The 18,504-nt window shown below is 35.6% G+C and overlaps 5 protein-coding genes across 9 annotated transcripts in view; 3 read left to right on the forward strand and 2 right to left on the reverse strand.

Annotated features, from left to right (window-relative positions):
- Positions 1-833, reverse strand: part of LOC111493440 (monothiol glutaredoxin-S15, mitochondrial-like) — a 3,278-nt gene extending 2,445 nt beyond the window's left edge. For 2 of the 4 annotated variants that reach the window (XM_023143154.1, XM_023143153.1), the window contains exon 1: positions 710-833. In XM_023143154.1, coding sequence (XP_022998922.1) covers positions 710-808 — 99 coding nt within the window. In that variant the 5' untranslated portion in view covers positions 809-833. Of the gene's footprint in view, positions 1-125; positions 230-709 lie in introns of those variants that run through there. The other 2 variants (XM_023143155.1, XM_023143157.1) reach the window with 2 other exon arrangements.
- Positions 1-9,365, forward strand: part of LOC111493437 (periodic tryptophan protein 2) — a 16,092-nt gene extending 6,727 nt beyond the window's left edge. The window contains exons 1-4 of one of the 2 annotated variants that reach the window (XM_023143150.1): positions 8,076-8,118; positions 8,349-8,778; positions 8,984-9,090; positions 9,183-9,347. In XM_023143150.1, coding sequence (XP_022998918.1) covers positions 8,366-8,778; positions 8,984-9,059 — 489 coding nt within the window. In that variant the 5' untranslated portion in view covers positions 8,076-8,118; positions 8,349-8,365 and the 3' untranslated portion in view covers positions 9,060-9,090; positions 9,183-9,347. Of the gene's footprint in view, positions 1-8,075; positions 8,119-8,348; positions 8,779-8,983; positions 9,091-9,182 lie in introns of those variants that run through there. The other variant, XM_023143149.1, reaches the window with a different exon arrangement.
- Positions 1,297-6,335, forward strand: LOC111493438 (lys-63-specific deubiquitinase BRCC36-like). Its single transcript, XM_023143151.1, has 10 exons — positions 1,297-1,634; positions 2,273-2,398; positions 2,718-2,805; positions 3,595-3,680; positions 3,749-3,961; positions 4,792-4,976; positions 5,234-5,392; positions 5,483-5,563; positions 5,653-5,707; positions 5,922-6,335. The coding sequence occupies exons 1-10, from the start codon at positions 1,524-1,526 to the stop codon at positions 6,123-6,125; spliced, it is 1,308 nt and encodes a 435-aa protein (XP_022998919.1). The 5' UTR covers positions 1,297-1,523; the 3' UTR covers positions 6,126-6,335.
- A 5,234-nt stretch (positions 9,366-14,599) lies between the features above and the next one.
- Positions 14,600-15,266, forward strand: LOC111493442 (MAPK kinase substrate protein At1g80180-like). The gene has a single exon (XM_023143158.1). The coding sequence runs from the start codon at positions 14,681-14,683 to the stop codon at positions 15,032-15,034; it is 354 nt and encodes a 117-aa protein (XP_022998926.1). The 5' UTR covers positions 14,600-14,680; the 3' UTR covers positions 15,035-15,266.
- A 686-nt stretch (positions 15,267-15,952) lies between these two features.
- LOC111493439 (peptide deformylase 1A, chloroplastic) lies at positions 15,953-18,452 on the reverse strand. Its single transcript, XM_023143152.1, has 4 exons — positions 17,944-18,452; positions 17,682-17,771; positions 17,515-17,582; positions 15,953-16,461 (listed from the first exon to the last, which is right to left on the reverse strand). The coding sequence occupies exons 1-4, from the start codon at positions 18,346-18,348 to the stop codon at positions 16,221-16,223; spliced, it is 804 nt and encodes a 267-aa protein (XP_022998920.1). The 5' UTR covers positions 18,349-18,452; the 3' UTR covers positions 15,953-16,220.
- Between the last annotated feature and the right edge of the window lie 52 nt (positions 18,453-18,504).

Consider the following 18,504-nt stretch of genomic DNA (forward strand, 5'->3'; position numbering starts at 1 on the left):
AAAAAAAAAAAAAAAAAAAAAAAAAAAAAAAAAAAAAAAAAAAAAAAAAAAAAACTAAAATCAATGAAACAAGACAGAAGAAATTAGAGACTAAACTATGATAGTATGATTTGTTCAAACCGTACAATTCTGCTAGTGCATGTAGCTGGCAGACCAGCCAAGCCCTTGAAGAGCAAGTTTGATAACGCCTTCGCCATGGTTTCAACTACAACACTAAATCGTACGAGAAACTCCCAATTATATTATCTGATGTAAACTACAAACTCAAGAGTCAGTAAATTGGAGTACAGTTTTGAACAAATGCGAACAAATAGTAATAGATATCAAGGTACAATAACAAACTAAAAAATCAGAACCAAATTCCCTGAGAAAAACAAAAATGTTTGAACTTGACAACATCAAATAGAAGAATTACAATCAGACAGTAACCTCATTGAGAAAGACAAATTTAGAGACTACAATTTCTCGACACCTAAGTAATAAATATGAACATGAATTAATTTCATGCAATATTAGATTATGAACGGCTAATGTGGTGTCGCAGATCGTCCTAAAAACCATAGAAATCTATAATACTACAACGTAATACCACTAAACAGATACAGTTGAATCAATACAGCGCTGTTGCTCAAGAAATGCAGAAATCGACAGAGTAAAAGAGATAAGATATAATTAGACCAATACGTCACTGGGAGCCCAAAAAACTTACCGTCGACGAAGATTTTTGCCGGGAACGGGGGAGCAGAGAAAGAAATACCAGTAGGTGGCGATGGGCAGTTGGGGTCAAGTGGGCGGGTCTTAGTTGCATACCTATTTTTTCATTTCTTACTAATTATCCGGTGCATCTCAGCCTATCTGATTACTGTACGCAGCTTTTAGTTAACCAATCAATAAAAACATTTAATTACATAGTCCTTTGGACAACATTTTTTCCGCCTATTTTAGTAATTACATTTTCTATATAAACTTTTAAATAATAATAATAAAATCTCTTTGATAAATGATAATTAGGGCAACCTTTTTTTGGTACAAAATATAAACTTTTTCCCTTTAATTTTTTTAAATTGTATCAATTTTCTATGATAATTTTTCAACAAATAGAACAAAATATATTACAAATATTTTTACTTATTTAAAGGGTATAATTTTTTTTTAATTTTTTAATATTTTTTATTTTAAAGATTTTCTAGAAATATCATGTTTTATTGGTATTTTAATCCTCGCATAAAATGCAACCATTTATATATATTTCAAATAAACTTATATAAAAAAAGACGTGGCCGAATCACATGGTCTTCAATCAGCTATCAAACTGTACGCACGACCGTACTGTATTGCTGCTCCAAAGAGTCTTGCGATCCGGTGCTGAAGGTCCTTCGAAACACCGGCTAGTGAGTCTCGCTTGAAGGTTGAAAGCTCGAAGATCCTTCGGAATCTCTCTCTCTTTCTCTCTTTTTCGTTCATTCAATATCGACCCGGAGAATCGAAGTTTCCGAATTCGGACAGAAAACGGCGATCGAAAGATGTCTCTGACGGCCGTGAAGATGTCCGAAGACGTTTGGTTCACTTGTCTCACTCATGCATTGTCCACCGAGACTGAAGAAATCATGGGGCTTCTTCTTGGCGATATTGAGGTCACTCCCTAGAATTGCACTCTGCAATTTACTACCCCCCGTTTGATGGTTCTTCGACTTTGTTTCAGCTCATTCTCGTTTATTTTGCGTAATCTGATGTGGGTCTTGCTTTAATTTGTGTTTTTGGGTGTATACTTGTTGGCTTGTCTGCTTGTATTGGATGTCTAGTTTGAAACGAAGGTTAAATAGGTTTCTTCTGTTGTTTTGGCAAATGGGGTTGTTGTGGTTTGAATCCTCTCTATATTGGAGGTAAGATTATTGTGCTTCGTTGGCTTAGTTTAATGATTCCGTGGTCATTTTGTAAAATTTACAGTGAGGAGTGGTGTTTATGGTTCTCTCTGCAGGAGCTTTTGATTCCAAATGATGTCTGTTTGAAATGAACTTGGTTTGTTTTTCACAAGAGGTCGTGTGAATTTGTTATATTAAGCATTGTTCTGTTTCTCTTTTATAGCTCTTGTTAGATGGTCTATCAGAATTATGGTCAACAGAGGATATTAATTCTAAAATTCATCTCTAGAGTTTGAATAGTTGTTTCATGGTTGATTCTCTAAGCTTTATTAAGCTCTTTCATGCCGTTTCTATCGGGTCCTGTATTTGCATTCTGTCATGTGTTCTGTTCTGACAATGAAAATTTGCAGCATTTAAAAAATGGAAGTGTTACTGCACTAATTTGGGGAGCATCGCCTCAGACACGGTCTGACAGAAGGAAGGACCGTGTGGAGACTCATCCTGAACAATTGGCTGCTGCATCTGCCCAGGCTGATATATCCTTTGCTCCTTTTATCATTATGAAATTCTTCTAGACTTCGTCCTATTTATCTCCATTCGTCCTTTTAGTTCATCTTTTTTCTACTTTATCATTTAAATTAATTATTGTGCAACTGATCGACAATCTTGACAAATGAAAATATTTATCTCAAGAGTTCAACTTAAAGGTGCTAGTTTTATGAAGTAGTTTATCATAATGTGGTTAACTATTCAAATACTTAAGGAATCTTTTGCTTCTGTATTTTTCACTAGTAATTAAACCTATGAAACTATTTTCTTTTATTCTATAATGTTATATACTTAATTTTATAGAACAGAATGACAACAATGACTGGGAGAACAACAAGAGTTATTGGATGGTACCATTCACATCCTCATATAACAGTGCTTCCTTCTCATGTTGGTTAGTATTGACTTGTCTATGGTGTCCAATTGTGACCCATCTTGCTCATGAAATGTAATAACACCAAATGTAAAAGGCTTTGTCATCGATGAATTGGTTTACATCTTGTTCTCCTTTCGTAATGTTTCAGCTGATGATCAAGTCTCCCTTCCATCTTGATATACCACATTATATCATCCTTTGAGTGAGAATGTTCTATTGATGATCAGAGACCAAGTCTTACTTGGATTTCTTAGATTTCTAGCCTTTTCCTTTACATTTTCCAATGAAAGGCCTTTGTTTCATATAATTTGTTAATAATAATAAAAAAAAACCTTGACACATGGTTTTCGTTTGGTGTCACTTGTCAGGGTGCTTCAAATAAAAAGCTCTGTTTTTTTTTTTTGAATCTTTTTGTGTTCTAATGGTTGTATAATAGTAAAAAGAATCTAGGTCTCAGGAAATTTCATTAGCGCAGCTCTTTTTCCTCTTTGTATTCCTCGTCAAGACTAAAATTTCCACGGGCTGGCTCTTGGCTGGTTTTATATCTTATTTTTTTAACAAAGAATTCAAAGAGTTGGCTTATTTAGTTAAGTATTATTCTGCAAAAGAAAAGCTGTGATGGATATACTTACGTTGTTTTGGATGATAGCCGACCTTTCATGTCAAAGTCTAGTTCCATCTACCTTAAACTTGCATGTTATGTCTTTGCTGCAATATTAGCTATTGGAGGATTTTTTAATCATTTTTTGGCACTTTTCAATTAAAGAAAAATAACTCCTTCAATCTTGTAAATTGCACTTTCTGCAGATGTGCGAACTCAAGGGACATATCAGCTCCTTGATTCTGGGTTTATTGGGCTGATATTTTCCTGCTTTAGTGAAGATGCAAACAAGGTTTAGTTTTATTTACGTTGAACAGTTATCTCTTTGCATGTTTGCTAAACATAGTTGGATAATTTCAGGTTGGAAGAATTCAAGTTATTGCTTTCCAGTCCTCTGATGGAAAACAGAATCACCTCTCAAGACCTATTTCCTTATCTCCTGTGTATCGAAATTCAGTGATCGATGTTGAATCTTCTTTGAGTTCCTCTGATAATTTATCAGCAAAAGTGGGCGGACCAGGGGAGAGTCCTGAACAAGACACTGGTGATTCAATGGTTGCTGGAGCTATGAAGGTATAAATACAACATATGTGCTTTACAAAGACACCTAAATCTGGATGTTAACCTTCATATGACCAGCTTAAGTTGAATGATAAGCATTTTGCTTAAGTGTCAATTTTCAGGCAAGCATGATGTTTAAGTTAGACTGTTTATTAATGGGGAAACATGTTGACTCTGAAATTTTTTAATTGTTTGATACTTGATGAGTTCTGCATTGGTTTAGATCAATAAATTTTATGCAGAAAAATAATAGCTTACCACTTTTGCTGATCAAATTCAGGTACTTTAATGGGTTGAATTCACCTTTTCTATCTTTTCTTCTGCTCTGACTGTGGGTAAAGCTGCATGTCCTAGTATTTTTGTAACCGCCCAAGCTCACCGCTAGCAGATATTGTCCTCTTTGGGCTTTCCCTTTCAAGCTTTCCCTCAAGGTTTTAAAATGCATCTGCTAGGAAGAGGTTTTCATACCCTTATAAGTAATGTTTCGTTCCCTTCTCCAACCAACGTGAGATCTCACAATTTTTTATTGCCCTCTGTCGTCGTACATCTTCCATCAATCACTATCCACTCATTTTCAAGTCAGTTGGGAAAATCATTGTTGTAAACGTGTTTGGTGAAAACTTTTGTTTTACTCATCTGATATGATGTTGTTGCTAATCACTTAGCTCAGGATAATCAATTGGTAACTGTTTGTCATAAACGGAAATATCTAAGCATGTTGCTCCTTGGATTTTATCTAATAATCCAGTTCCGGGAGTTCACTTTTGTTAACATTTGCAAGTGCGGTGCATTAAATATTTCATCCTTATTGATATGTATGGCTCGTTCGACATGGTTTACAGGGTTCTGGACGATCTTCAGAGTTGGGCTATTTCTTTGCTAATGCTGACACCAACTACCAAGGAAAAGAAAAAATGGGGGATAGCTATCTTACTAGCAATACAAACAGTGGTACTACTGATATCGATCCTATGGACTTGACTGAAAGTATGCAAGAAGCAATGCACCGTTCAAATATCGAAATGAGGTACGTATGAAATGCAGATTTCTCAGCATTATCCTCAATTGTCATACAGTTATCTACGAATGGCTTTATCTTCTAACTGGTTCTAACTGCGTAACTTAGTTAACTTGTATTGCTGCATTAATATGGAGTCAGATGTGGCAGTATCTTGTTATTTTGTTCTTCCTTGAAGAACATTCATTATCATCATTTTTTTTCTCGAGCTGACGAACTTGGGCTTTACCACTCCTGATTGTGAATTTGTTGTCTTTTGCTGCCAGTGCTGCTGAATTCTCGAGGAAAGAGATTCCTCTGCATGTGATGCCGAGTGCTTCCCTCATAAAGCTTGATTCATCATTAATGTCTTTTACAGATTTACAAAATGTTCTGTTTGAAGAGGAGAGATCAGCTTATAACCAAGCCATCTTAAATAATATGAAGTAATGAAATGATTATTTCTTTCATGAATCAATCAATGGTTTCATAACCCATTTGCTATTGGCTCTGATCATTGCTTTTGTTTCTTGTAGGGATGGGAAAGCGCATCCGCTGACGTTCATACATCACACCTCAACATATCAGGCTTCAATGTGCAAGTTAATTGAATATTGGTTAGCCTTCAACCATTCGTATGTGCTCTTTTGTTCTCCATGCCTCATTTGATTGAACTTGTTCTTAGTGACATTTTCATTGCTTGCAGTCTTAGTCCTGCCATAAGTGCACTCCAGGACCGTCTAAAAGAGAACGAAACTCGGGTATGAATCGACTCCAAACACTCCATTTGCATAGATTGATCCCATTGATTTTATGAATTGGACTCAAAGGGAACATTTTCTGCACATAAATTGTTGATGATCCCTTTGCTCTGATGAATTCAAACCATTACATCATTATATAGCGAAAGAGTGTTAGATTGTTAGATAGTTCCAATATGATTTTAGAGGTTGATAAATTTCTCGGTTAAAACAGTTAGCATTGCTGGCTGAGGAAGCCAGGAATCTGGAAGTTGAGGCTGGAAAATCAAATGAGTCAGTCCCGGGATCACCTCACCAAGTTACTCATGGATCTCGAGCAAGCGCTTCAACTACACACAGGGACTCGTATGCTTCAACTGCATCAGTGGGTGCGCGAAGTGCAGGAAGCTCTATGCAGCGAAGTAGAAAGGGGTTGTGATATAATCTTTTGCCGGTAACTTGTTTTCCCAATTTCTGTACGTCTGTATTATAGCTAGTTTGGGGTTTTTTTGTGCATAAAAACAATCCAAAGTATAGAAGAAGGGTCAAATGGCATTCATTATTAGCTTCCAAAACTTCACCTTCTTGATGTTGTTGTATCCACTGAGCATCCTTAAGATTAACCCAATTTGTGTGGTTTTTTTTTGTTTGGAATATTGATTAATATTTTTATTTTGATTGCATTTCTTTCAAAATCTCTACAAAATTATAATTTCGATATTACCATAGTTTAGCATTAACATTAAGATATTATATCTTTCGTTGAGTAAAAGCTAAAATAATGACGATAATGGTTGTGTTACATCAATATTGTCGTTAATGGTAGTCACGATCAAAATTAAATAAAAATTCGTTGTTTTACATTAAAATTATTGCTCTTTTTTTTTTTAAATATCTTGGATGTAATATGACATTAAAGTGGGCTCTTTTTTTTGGTTATAATTGTGATGAATAGGGATTAATATCCATCACAATCAACACTCACTTTTTTGAACATTAATGTTAGAAAAGAAGGAAGTGTTTTTCCATGATTACCCATGTGAGAGAAATATGAACACAACTGTAAAGTAAAAGAAATAAGGGAAAAACTTTAACAAAAAAAAAAAAAAAAAAAATAAAGAGGAAAGAAAAGATTGAAAATTTTACTGTCATTCCTTTCAAAAAAGTGGTGAGATTCCAAGATGAAACTAGAACTTGTTCTTCTATCACTCTCGTAGTTCTCGTTCTTGTTCGTAGCTATATATAAAGGTTTGTTTATAAAAAATTTGATGTTTTTTTTTTACTATAGCTATAGCTTTAACGGATAGAATAATTTCTATTCAAATTTAGATACCGAACAAGTTATACATTGAGTTGGTCGTGGTCATGCATGGAAGTGATTCCCAAGGAGAATCGAATCAGCCCCACTTTCCTTTTTTACTCTGTCTCTTCTTTATAGTTTGCCTCTCTCTCTCTCTCTCTCTCTCCCTCTCCTCTTTTTCCTTTACCCTTCCCCAAGAGAATGGATGCCACTTCTCTCTCATCTCGTCTTTTGGGGAGAGAAAGAAAGAGATTGGTGGGTGTGGTGATTTGATGGTGGTGGGTGTGGATAGAACAGGAAAAACGATAAATTATTCGAGAAAGCGGCTCCAAAATATACGAGACAAAATTAATAAAATATTTTCTTTTCTTTTCTTTTCTTTTTTTTGTATCATATGATTATTAGGAGGTATATGTTGGTTAAATAATAGAGACTATTTTGATCGTACTATATTATTTTTTAATAAATTATATATATTTATTTGTTTATTTGAAGCGAGAAAAGAAAAAGGAGAGTGAAAAAGAAAAGAAAAGAAAAGATGGTCAAAATGAAACCTCCAAGACTTGGTTATTCCAACTCAACCTTTATTGAAACTCACATTTTTTGGCTTTCTTTTTTTCTTTTTTGAATTTTAATTAAATTCCCTCTACTTTTTTCCTCTTTTGAATAACACTTTTCTCTATTGCTCATTAATCCTTATCAATTAAGGAATCCAAAATAATATATATAAACAACAATTTGACTCACTTTCATTTAATATTATATGTATATATATATATATATTGAATAAGAAGGAAAAAAAAAAAAAAAAAAGGATCCTTTTTGTGGCTTTTTATGGATTTTTTTTTTTCTTTCTGAAAAAGAAAAAGAGAGGAATCTTGAATGATTTAGGAATTATAATTTTGAATATTTTAAAAAGTTTGAACATTGTCCTAAATTACGTAAATAATTGCAAAATATTCTAAATTTCTACAGTTTATGGGAAAAAAAAAAAAATAGTTTCTTTTAATACAAAAAAGAAAAGTAAAAAAGAAAAATAAATAATAAATAAAAAGTAGAAGTTGGGTGTGTATAAAAACGCCCCTTCCCTTCTTTACCTATTCCATACCCAACCATTCCCCTTTCACTTAAGGTTTCTTCTTCTTCCATTCTTCCACCTTTTCCCGCTCTCTATTCAATTCTTCGACCCTTTTGCCCTAACGTTATACTCTTTTGTTTCTTTTCAAAACACGAACAAAACTAATTTTCATTTTTTTTTAAATTACAACTTTAGTTTTTTTAATTTTAAAAATTAAATAATAGCTCTTTCATTTTTTTTTTTTTTTTTTTAATTTGTGTTGACAGTTATAATCTAATCTGCAGAGAGAAGAGAAGAGAAGATGAGCAGACCGGGAGACTGGAACTGCAGGTCATGCCAGCACCTCAACTTCCAGAGGAGGGACATGTGCCAGCGCTGCGGGGACCCCAAGTCCGGCGGCGGTGGATGTGACTTCGGAGCTCTGTTAAACGGCGGCGGAAGAGGCGGGTCTGGATTCGGGTACGGCGGCTCCGATGTGAGGCCCGGCGACTGGTATTGCAGCATCGGGAACTGTGGAGCCCACAACTTTGCAAGCAGGTCGAGCTGCTTCAAATGTGGGGCGTTCAAAGACGACATGTCGGCTGCAGCAGGAGGCTTCGACTTCGATATGCCGCGCTCTAGAGGACTATCCCCTTTTGGTTTTGCCAATCCCGCCGCCGCCGCCGCCCGTACTGGTACCTCCGCTTGGAAATCTGGTGACTGGATTTGCGCCAGGTACTCCTCACCGTTCTGCCTTTCAATTCTCAAGTCCATAAAACATTTTAAACTTAATTTTTTTTTCACCTTAACAAAAAGAATTTAATTGTATGAGTTTTCAAATATTTTCTTATGAACTTAATTTTTTATTAAAAAAAAAAAGATGAATTATGAAATGAAGCACATTTATGTTTTAAAAAGATACTAAAATGCAAAAGTATAGGTCGGGATGCAATGAACATAACTTTGCGAGCAGGATGGAATGCTTTAGATGCAGTGCTCCAAAAGACTCGTACTAACAAAGCCACGTCCTCCTTCATCAAGTTTTGGGTACGTGGGTTAAAATAAATAGTTTTAAAAAATGAAAAAATTTATGTTACTTATTTATTTATGTATTTATTTATTTATTTATTTATTTGCAGGTATGCTTCCAAGAGAGCAAATTTGAAAGAGACTTCATAGCCAGCACTAGCCTTCTTCTTCTTTCTTTTAGTTTCTTTAGTTTTCTTATTATTATTATTTTTTGTAACTTTTTATCTTTTCTGGATGATGCTATTTCAGTGATGAAAAATTGAGATATTGTCTAAAAATCAATCTTTATTCTCTGTTGCTGTCATAGCTCTTAATAATTAACTAATTTCTTCTAAATCTAATGAAAACCAAAAAAATAAAAAATAAATAAAAAAAATAAGAAAAAGAGAGAAAAGTTATTTACTTTTTTTTCTTTTGAATTTCCCACAATAATTATCCAAACACATAAAAGAAAAAAAAGCTAAAACTTTCTTGGAGTCACCAAAAATTAAATATATACTAGGAATTTTAAAATTTGTAAAATTATGTTTTCTAATTTAAAAGAAAAATAATGAAATTCACAAAATCAGACTCACAAAACACTCAAACCTAACCACGAAATTAAATAGATATTTTTAAAAACAAAAGTACTTAATTTCAACAACAAAATGTCCATATTTAACTAAAGTACTCATAGATCTAATTTTGTAATAATTTCCCCAACTAATTAAGCTACCTACTTTATATAAAGTTCCGCTTTTTAATTTGTTTTTTTATTTACCAAAATCCCAAATAATTGTTTTTTTTTTTTACTTTACAAGCATACACTAATCATATCATGAGACTGCATGTTTCAAGCAATCAACCATTATTCATGAAATTAAGAAACAAAATGATGTCTGCTTTATGAACTAAATGATGTATTTAAATCTTAATCTTAATTATAAATGAATTTTAAGAAATTGGTATTTAAATAATTAGTCATACAAATAAGGCCCGTTATCTAACTAGCCTATTCATTTTGAAAGGAAAAGAAAAGATGAATGACAATACGTGAACCTTCAAGTAGGGATGAAGTGTAACTAACCAATAAGATGTTAGGAATCACATACCTCCACAATAGTGCGATGTTGTCCACTTTGAGCATAAGCTCTCGTAGTTTTACTTTTGGTTTTCTTAAAAGGCTTCGTACCAAATAGATGTATTCCTTACCTATACATCTATTATCAACCTCTTAATTAGCTAATGTGGTACTCCTCTCCAACAACTTTCAACACAAGATGCAAGTGGATGATGACAAAATATGCAAATAACTCATGTTAGTAAGTAGAAACTATCTTCGCCCCTAAAAAGCGACTTTGAAAATTTTCTTAGAAAGTAAGTAGGTAAGTAGAAAATATACAAAAATAATCCCAAAAGAAATGCAAGTCAAGTACACAAGGGATCAGTTACACAAGGTAGACATGAAAGAAAAATGTTATTATATCATATTAAACTTTAAGATGAATCATAGTTGTTCTATTTGAAGCCCGAGATCTCAAAATAAAGCAAAAATGATGAGTTTGCTATTAGTTAGTTGCATGTTGACAAGTTTATTTGGCTAATCTTGAAAAAAAATTACAAGCAAGATCATGATACTCCGAGCATAACATGTCGAGCTAAGGTGTTCATCATAGCAATTCAGAGAGTAAACTGAATGACTAAACTTGTTCAATGATTCAACAAGGCCGCAAGGAGTATTTAAAGGCAATAAGTCACACAGGATGTCATATGAATAATTTAAGATTATGAGAGATTAAATACATATAAACTCAGAACAAAATTTAGAGATGACCATAATTTTGCAATTCTAGTATTATAATCATTATTGTTGCATCATGTCTCAATCTCAGTCTATGGGAATTCCAAGTGGTTTTAGTGAGGGCCCAGAGGATGAAGTGAACAACTACACATTTCTCTAAGTTATCATGTCAAAACAAACTTGTAAACAATTAAAAACTACCAGTTTTAAGCTCACCGTTAGCTGATATTGTCTTTTTTGGACTTTCCTTTTCAGACTTTCCCTCAAGATTTTTAAAATCTGTTTGCTAAGGAGAGGTTTCCACACCCTTATAAAAATTGCTTAGTTCTCCTCCCCAACCGACGTGGGATCTCACAATCCACCCCCTTCAGAGTCCAACGTCTTCGCTGGTACTGGTTCCTCTCTCCAATCAACATGAAATCTCACACACCATATGTCTAACTCTACCAGCATTAATCTTGTGCATTGGGGGCACTACCCCCACTAATTTGGGGGGCACCTACGCCTGCCCCAAGGAAGGACATGAGAGACATCAAGGATGTGTTTTTCTTATTATTCTTTACTAGAAGGGGGTCTTTTTTCTTCTTATCACAAGAACGTTCAAACATGCAACTTCTGGATAGGTCTTCTGGGCAGGTGTTACTCAGGGACCTCTGCCAACGAGGTTGTGTCCCTTAGGGACCAATCTAGCGCGAGATTCTGATAACTCAAAAATTTTAAACAATGCAGTAGATTTCAATATATTTCCTGATACCTCTGTCCAAAGTTTTGAGGACTAAGAAGTTTACAACAAATTGAGATCTTAAAAGTGTAGACAGGAGGAAGATTAAGAACAAATACCTTATTCGGCAGATTGTGCCCAAATGATAGTGGACCTTGGTAATGCATTTATAGGATTGATGCATTTCTTAAGAAGGGGAGCATCCCGAGGCAAAAGATCTCGCATATCATCAGAGGCAAGGATGACAGTTGACAGCCCTCACCATAAAGAACTTGAAGTGAAATTCATAGTGAATTCCGTTCTTCTATATCATTCCTGTTTAAAGCCTCAATAGCAGGAATTACGGTATGTTCCACAGTTTGCTTTACTCAGATCCCACGTTATTTGGGGAGGAGAACTAAGCATTTCTTACAACGGTATGGAAACTGTATTTTAAAAATCTTGAGGAGAAGTCCGAAAGAGAACCTTAAAGAAGACAATATCTGCTAGCGGTGGGTTGAAAGAAAACCTTAAAGAGGACAATATCTGCTAGCGGTGAGTTTGGATTATGTGGTATTAGAGCTAGACACCGGGCAGTTTGCCAGCGAGGACGTTTGAGCCCCAAGAGGGTAGACACCGGGTAGTGTGCCAACGAAAACGCTGAGCCCCGAAAGGGTGAATTGTGAGATCCCACATTGATTGGAGAGAGGAATGAGTGCCAGCAAAGACGCTAGCCCTCTAAGGGGGTGGATTGTGAGATCTCATATCGATTGAGGAGAGCAACGAGTGCCAGCAAGGACACTAGGCCCCGAAGGAGGGTGGATTGTGAGATCCCACATCGATTGAAGAGAGAGAGGAACAACATCGATTGGAGAGGGAAATGAGTGCGACGTTGGGCCCCGAAGGTGTGGATTATGAGATCCCACATTGGTTGGAGAGGACAATATTAGTTGGGAAGGAAAACTCAAATAATCTTTCAGGTACAAGATCTGTCCTCTGAAAGATTATTTGGGTTTTCTATGAAGTTCAAAAACAATGACGAGATGCCTACTTCATTCTGCAGTTTCTCCTTGTGAACTCCCAGTTTCAAGTGGCTTCAACCTAGCTTCCTTCAGCTGTCTAGCAACACAATCAGGCATGTGAAGGAAGGTAACAGGACACCCTCTTGAAACATCTTCATACCATAAATGAGATACATAACAAGGCATAACAAAGTCTTCAAAGTCTCCACTACAGCTCCAGAGTCCAGGCTATCCTCACTCATGCAGCTGTAAACTGGGTGAGAACTTTTATCAAACACTTAGAGCTCATTACTAAAAGTTGGGTCACAGCAAAGAACAGAAGGAAGGTCAGATTCTCCATCTTTAGTATAACATTTAAGTAATTATCCCAATAAGTTTAGAGTAGATCAATTCACAGAACACCTTCCTAATATCCAGCAAGTAGTTGAAGGCCGTAAATGCATACACAACAATAACATACAATGAAATGTGAATCTCCGAATGAAACCGTGTCCATATAATTCGCAGTAACATGCCGAAGAATAAGAAATTTGGGCGAGAATTAAGAAGTGAAATGAGTAAGGACAAAGTGAACAGTTACAATTTAGAAGATCCAATTGGGGCGAGTTGGAAATGAATCCCCCTCCGAATGCCCTTCTATTCGGCATGGTTGATGGCGTGATCTGGTTTGGTTTTTTCCTCCTCCTTTTTCTCGTGAATAATGCATGTAACACGCTAGATGAGGTATCAATTTGGCCAAAACTACACATTCAAGGGCATAAAACCACAAATTCTTTGTCCTTCCTCTCTTACTTTCTCACCAGACTTCGTGTACATTTGCCCCCACCATTCTAGTTATATATATATGTATATAAAGAAAAAAATGACATTTGATACAATTTGCTAGTAGATGACGATTTTGACCCATACATGAAAATTACTTTTTTTTTTTTTAACAAATAAACTAATTACGATGAAATTTGACGTTATGATGATGGGGGAGGGGACAATTATATTTATATATAATTACAAATGGGTGATGTGGGGTTGGACTGTATAATTAAATAATATTTGTAATAGCACGAGTCTATTGCTCATAGATATGATTTTATTGCTCTTTGACTTCGATCAGTACGAAATTCACAAATGAGTTGCCATGTTTGAAAACCAAACTTTTATATATATATAAAAAAAAAAAAAAAAATTAATGAAGAAAATGCAAAAATTAAGACAAAAAAAAAAAAAAAGGCGCACATGTAATGGGGGACCAAGTATAGTGGGTGTTTATGTAATAAGGCTCCCCACACCTTCAATAACCACTCCACTCTTCCAATTATTGGATATTATTAACCTTTATAACTTTCCCCAACCTTATTTTCAAGCAATTCTTTTTATGGTCAGCACTAGTCGACGATGAAACCTAACAAATTAATCTAATCTCAATTATTTTAATTAACTAAACCTTATTATATACATCACATGAAAGTTTAACCCAAGCTTTTTTTTTCAATATCATTCCTTTAAAGCTGCAATACCAACCCCCAGACTCTTATTTTCTGGTGGTCAAAATATTTGTATTTTATTTTCTCTATTATTTAATTCTAAAAAAGGAAATTGCACCGATTGTTCTAGATATTCTAGATAAATAGGGATTTTTTTTAATTAATTAATATGTGTTCATTCCTTTCATATTTCACATTTTTATATTAAACTTTCCTAATGAATTTTATAATTTTTTTTAGTTTAGAAAATATTAAAAAAATGTAAAAAGTTTATAAAGTAATTATAGAAGGATAAACTGAAAATAAGGCTAAATAATGGGAAAACAAAATCAAATTGGTATTTGGATTATTTTGTAAATTAAAAAAGATAATTGAAATTTGTAGTACCAAATCCATATTAATTTGTAACGGAAAATAAAAGTGGAAGATAATCGACATGGATGTTGACTAAGTCGTCATTATGTGACTTTTTCTTTCTATATTAAATTATTATTTTTTTATTTCTCTCTCTCTCCTCCTATTTATGATAGAGAAACCTTGCAGGGCAAAAAGGAGAAACCAAAAATATAAACACACACAAAACTTCTCCGTTAGTTTTCGAGAGAGAGAAAAGAAGCTTTTGGCTATGGAGGGTTTGCAGAGATCTGCTGTTTCTTTTCGAAGACAAGGCTCATCGGGATTGGTCTGGGACGACCGGTTTTTATCCGGCGAATTGAAGCAAACCGCCGCCGCGTCGGAGAAAGAATCGGAAGAGAATCCGGAGGCAAAATCGACTACACCGGCGGTGACACTGGAGCCGATCAATACGACGATCGAGAGGAGCCGATCCAACGGCGGCCGTGGGTACCGAACCGGGAAAGTATCTCCGGCAATCGAGCCGCCGTCGCCAAAGGTCTCTGCCTGTGGATTCTGCAGCGCCTTTGGGAAGCCGGCGAAGAAGGCTCGCCGGACGAAAACCGGTAAGCGTAGATCGCGATAAGCTCCGAAATTCTCCGACGAGCGTGGTCTGTGAGAGGAGTGAGTTTTGTCGGAAATAGAAATTAGCTGGAATTTAGGTATTGTGGGGTAATATATTTAAATTTTAAAAACTTGTTCTTGTGCCTTTTTTTTACTTATTTTAGATCTTAGAATCGTAATTGGTGTATAAATTATATAAAACATGTATCATGTATAAATTATCATACCAAAATTTCTCCAATTCGCCTCCTCAATCTCTTCAATTGTTACAATAATTCTCTTTTTTTTTTTTCAAATTTATAATTTATAAGCATTCATAAATTAGGGAGTATGTGACAAAATTTGATCGTTTTGAATGTTTGGATCTTGATAGCGTAATTTTGGTGATCCCAAGGAGATTAACATATGTCACCTCAGCTGTCACATCTAACCTTGTAGCTTCATCTAATATTATTCTCTATGCCCTTTGCTAATAATGTGTATGGTTCTGTAACAATTTTATTTTTATATCTTCACAAAAAAATAATTATGTTAATCTTTTATTTTGAGTGGTTTGGTGGCTTCAAAACTTGATGGTTTTATTAGTTGACTTTTGACATACCTTAATTTCTAAGAATATTAATTTTAGAAGTTCGTTTAAATTATCTCCACAATTTTCACATTTAAATTTTCATAAAATTATTTTTAATTTCATTACCAATAAAATAACCAAAATTTGAGGCATTTTAGTGGAGATCGCTTTGGTTTTTGAAACAAATTGAATAGGGAGGATTGTGGTCCAATTTTGATATGCGGACTGGCCCATTACATATCACCCGCTCCGAAACGAAAACCTCTTACTAATAGACACATTTTAAAATCGTGAGACTAATAGTAATATGTAACGGGTCAAAACGGATAATAATATTTGCTAGCAATGAGTTTGGGCTACTTCGCTCTCTTGTCCAACCGATCTGGGATCTAGAAGATCTATATCTTTAAGCGATTTAAGCGACCGAAGCTATTGAAAAGCTCTTGTTTCCATTTCCCACAACATGCAGAGACATAGATCAATTAGAAAGTAAACTATTCAATTCAACACAACCAAAACTTACTTGAATGTAGTGTAAGCAGTGAAATGAAAGATCAATCTCCTTCTTTCCCTCTTTTCCGTTTCATAATTTATCGATCCATCCACGAACTTGGGGCTAACATCAATCCCGGCGTAGCTAGCAGACTCCGAGCTTGGGGCAACCCTCAGCAAGAGGCAACGTCAAATTTTCAGCTGTTCTGAATGTTCGAGGCACCATCTTGTCGACATAAAGAGTTCCCTCCAAATGATCACATTCGTGCTGTAAGATCCGAGCCTGCCAACCTGAAGCATCCACCTTGATATGATTTCCATATCGATCAAGACCGACTACCTCGACGTCAAGATGGCGCTCCACCACTGCTCTAAATCCATCAACACTACAAGGAAAAAGAATGAAGAAATTAATGATGGATCACAAGGAAGAAGATCCACAAGCAGATGAAGAAATCCTTGAGAAAACAACACCAGTTTCACCAATGATAGTAAAGAATACACTTCAGATTCAACCATGACCGGAAACAATCTATTAAAAGGGACAACTTTGAAAAGAGCAAGAAAGTTGCAGCTTTTATACACTCACATCAACCAGAATGATATTGACAAATAAGCAAGTTGAAACTTGAGAGCATACCATGAAAAAAGAAGCCATAACAATGAAACAACCCAAACAGAATCAAAATGATATTGAAAATTAAAAGATAAAATGTAACGGCTTAAGTCCACCACTAGCAAATATTGTCTACTTTGACTCATTACGTATCGCCGTTAGCTACACGGTTATGGTGAGATTCCACATTGGTTGGAGAGGAGAACGAAGCATTCTTTATAAGGGCGTGGAAACCTCCCCTCGAAGACGCGTTTTAAAAACCTTGAGAGGAAATCCGAAAGGAAAAGCCCAAATAAGACAATATTTGCTAGGTGGACTTAAGCGGGTACATAAAAGCTACAAGATAACCCAAGTATCTGGAACGTCCCCTCTCCGCTCTTGACCACTCTCACTCAAGCCTAAACATCTAAAAGCTTCTCTCCTTTCACCCATTCCCACCCTCTCTATTTACAACAATTCACCCTAATACTTCCCTAAAATATGACCTTAGCTTAATTCTACCTAATATCGATGAGCACTTGTCACAATCGCACTTTTTTTTGCAGCGGATTATGTGATTGTGTAACATTCACTTGCCAACACCAAGTGAGTCAAGCCAATTCGTATCAGCGTCGCTATGATTTGAGGCAATGTATGCTCAAGCCTCTGGCCCCGATTTGAGAAGAAAGTTTGAAAAGAAGGTGAAGAGATCAAAAGCATTGCTACATGACATACAAGCAAAAGACAACACAAGCTGCATATAAGTTTTCGGGGAGGGAGTAATAATTATACAAAAGAGGATTTCTGAGAGAAGAGAGGAGAAAATTGAAAATATGCACCTTACCTTAGGCAACCTTCAAAAAACAGTGCAGTCTTGTTGCTTTTACTTTTTAGCTTTGGGTTTATGATCACCTGACTCAATGGAACTAAGCATTTGTGAAGGGAAAATTGGTGCACATAAAAAACACGGATACAGAATTAATTTGCTTTCTCATGAATACATAACCATACCAGAAGATCAAAAGGTCGCCTATCTTGTGCTTTGATCTCCTCCTTGGGTGCATAACTGATATATTCTTTCGTGTCTTCCAAAACAATTATCTACAGCAAACTCCAAGGTTTTCAGTGACATTTCACAGTTAGCAAAACTCAAGAACACAATGAAGAAATGAAGCACCATTTCAGCTACCAAATCTCACATTTCCATCTCATAGAGCAAAGAGATAATCGGAAAACAGAGTAAGAATTAGAGCCACAAGAAATTTTGACTAACCCTTAATGGAATTCCAATCTGGGTAGCTGCAAGACCCACTCCAGGAGCGTTCCTCATGGCCACAACCATATCGTCGATAATCTTCTGAATCTTATCGGACCCTATTTCCTTCGGATCAACTTCACGAGCGGGTTCGTGCAGAACTGGGTCTCCAGCGTTCACAATCTTGGGTAAACTAGTTTTGTTTTTGTCTCCGAGACCCAGAAACCAACCAGCCTTCGCAATTGGAGAAAAGGACGAACTGTACGATTTCCGGGCCGGAATGAACTTGGGAATGTGATTCGATGAAGAAGTGGGTCCGCAAATGAGATTTCGAAATCTGGGTGTGGCTGAAGAAGGCTTCAGACACCTTTCGGCGAGAGAGAACGGTAAGAGACGAAAGGAGAATCGGTGAACTGTCTCCATTTCGCAGTGCTCCGCCAATGGCGACGGGAGTGTGGTTATGAGCTTAGAGATGGGTCTAATCGTGACGACGGATTGGGCGTCAAAACTTGCTTTTTAATCTTACAAATTCTATTTCCTAAAATGCTTTGAGAACCCCTTTTAAAATCTGTTCTCAAG

Source organism: Cucurbita maxima, unplaced genomic scaffold, assembly GCF_002738345.1.
Source record: "Cucurbita maxima cultivar Rimu unplaced genomic scaffold, Cmax_1.0 Cma_Scf00018, whole genome shotgun sequence".
In the NCBI taxonomy this organism is placed as follows: domain Eukaryota; kingdom Viridiplantae; phylum Streptophyta; class Magnoliopsida; order Cucurbitales; family Cucurbitaceae; genus Cucurbita; species Cucurbita maxima.

Excerpts from the sequence above, each read along its gene's own strand:
- LOC111493438 (XM_023143151.1), top strand. The coding sequence starts at position 1,524 with ATGTCTCTGACGGCCGTGAAGATGTCCGAAGACGTTTGGTTCACTTGT. Across the intron at positions 2,399-2,717 it reads CTGCATCTGCCCAGGCTGAT|AGAATGACAACAATGACTGG; the intron begins ATATCCTTTGCT and ends ATTTTATAGAAC. Across the intron at positions 5,393-5,482 it reads GCCATCTTAAATAATATGAA|GGATGGGAAAGCGCATCCGC; the intron begins GTAATGAAATGA and ends TGTTTCTTGTAG.
- LOC111493439 (XM_023143152.1), bottom strand. The coding sequence starts at position 18,348 with ATGGAGACAGTTCACCGATTCTCCTTTCGTCTCTTACCGTTCTCTCTC. Across the intron at positions 17,772-17,943 it reads AGATTGGAATTCCATTAAGG|ATAATTGTTTTGGAAGACAC; the intron begins GTTAGTCAAAAT and ends AGTTTGCTGTAG. Across the intron at positions 17,583-17,681 it reads GGCGACCTTTTGATCTTCTG|GTGATCATAAACCCAAAGCT; the intron begins GTATGGTTATGT and ends CCATTGAGTCAG.
- LOC111493442 (XM_023143158.1), top strand. The coding sequence starts at position 14,681 with ATGGAGGGTTTGCAGAGATCTGCTGTTTCTTTTCGAAGACAAGGCTCA.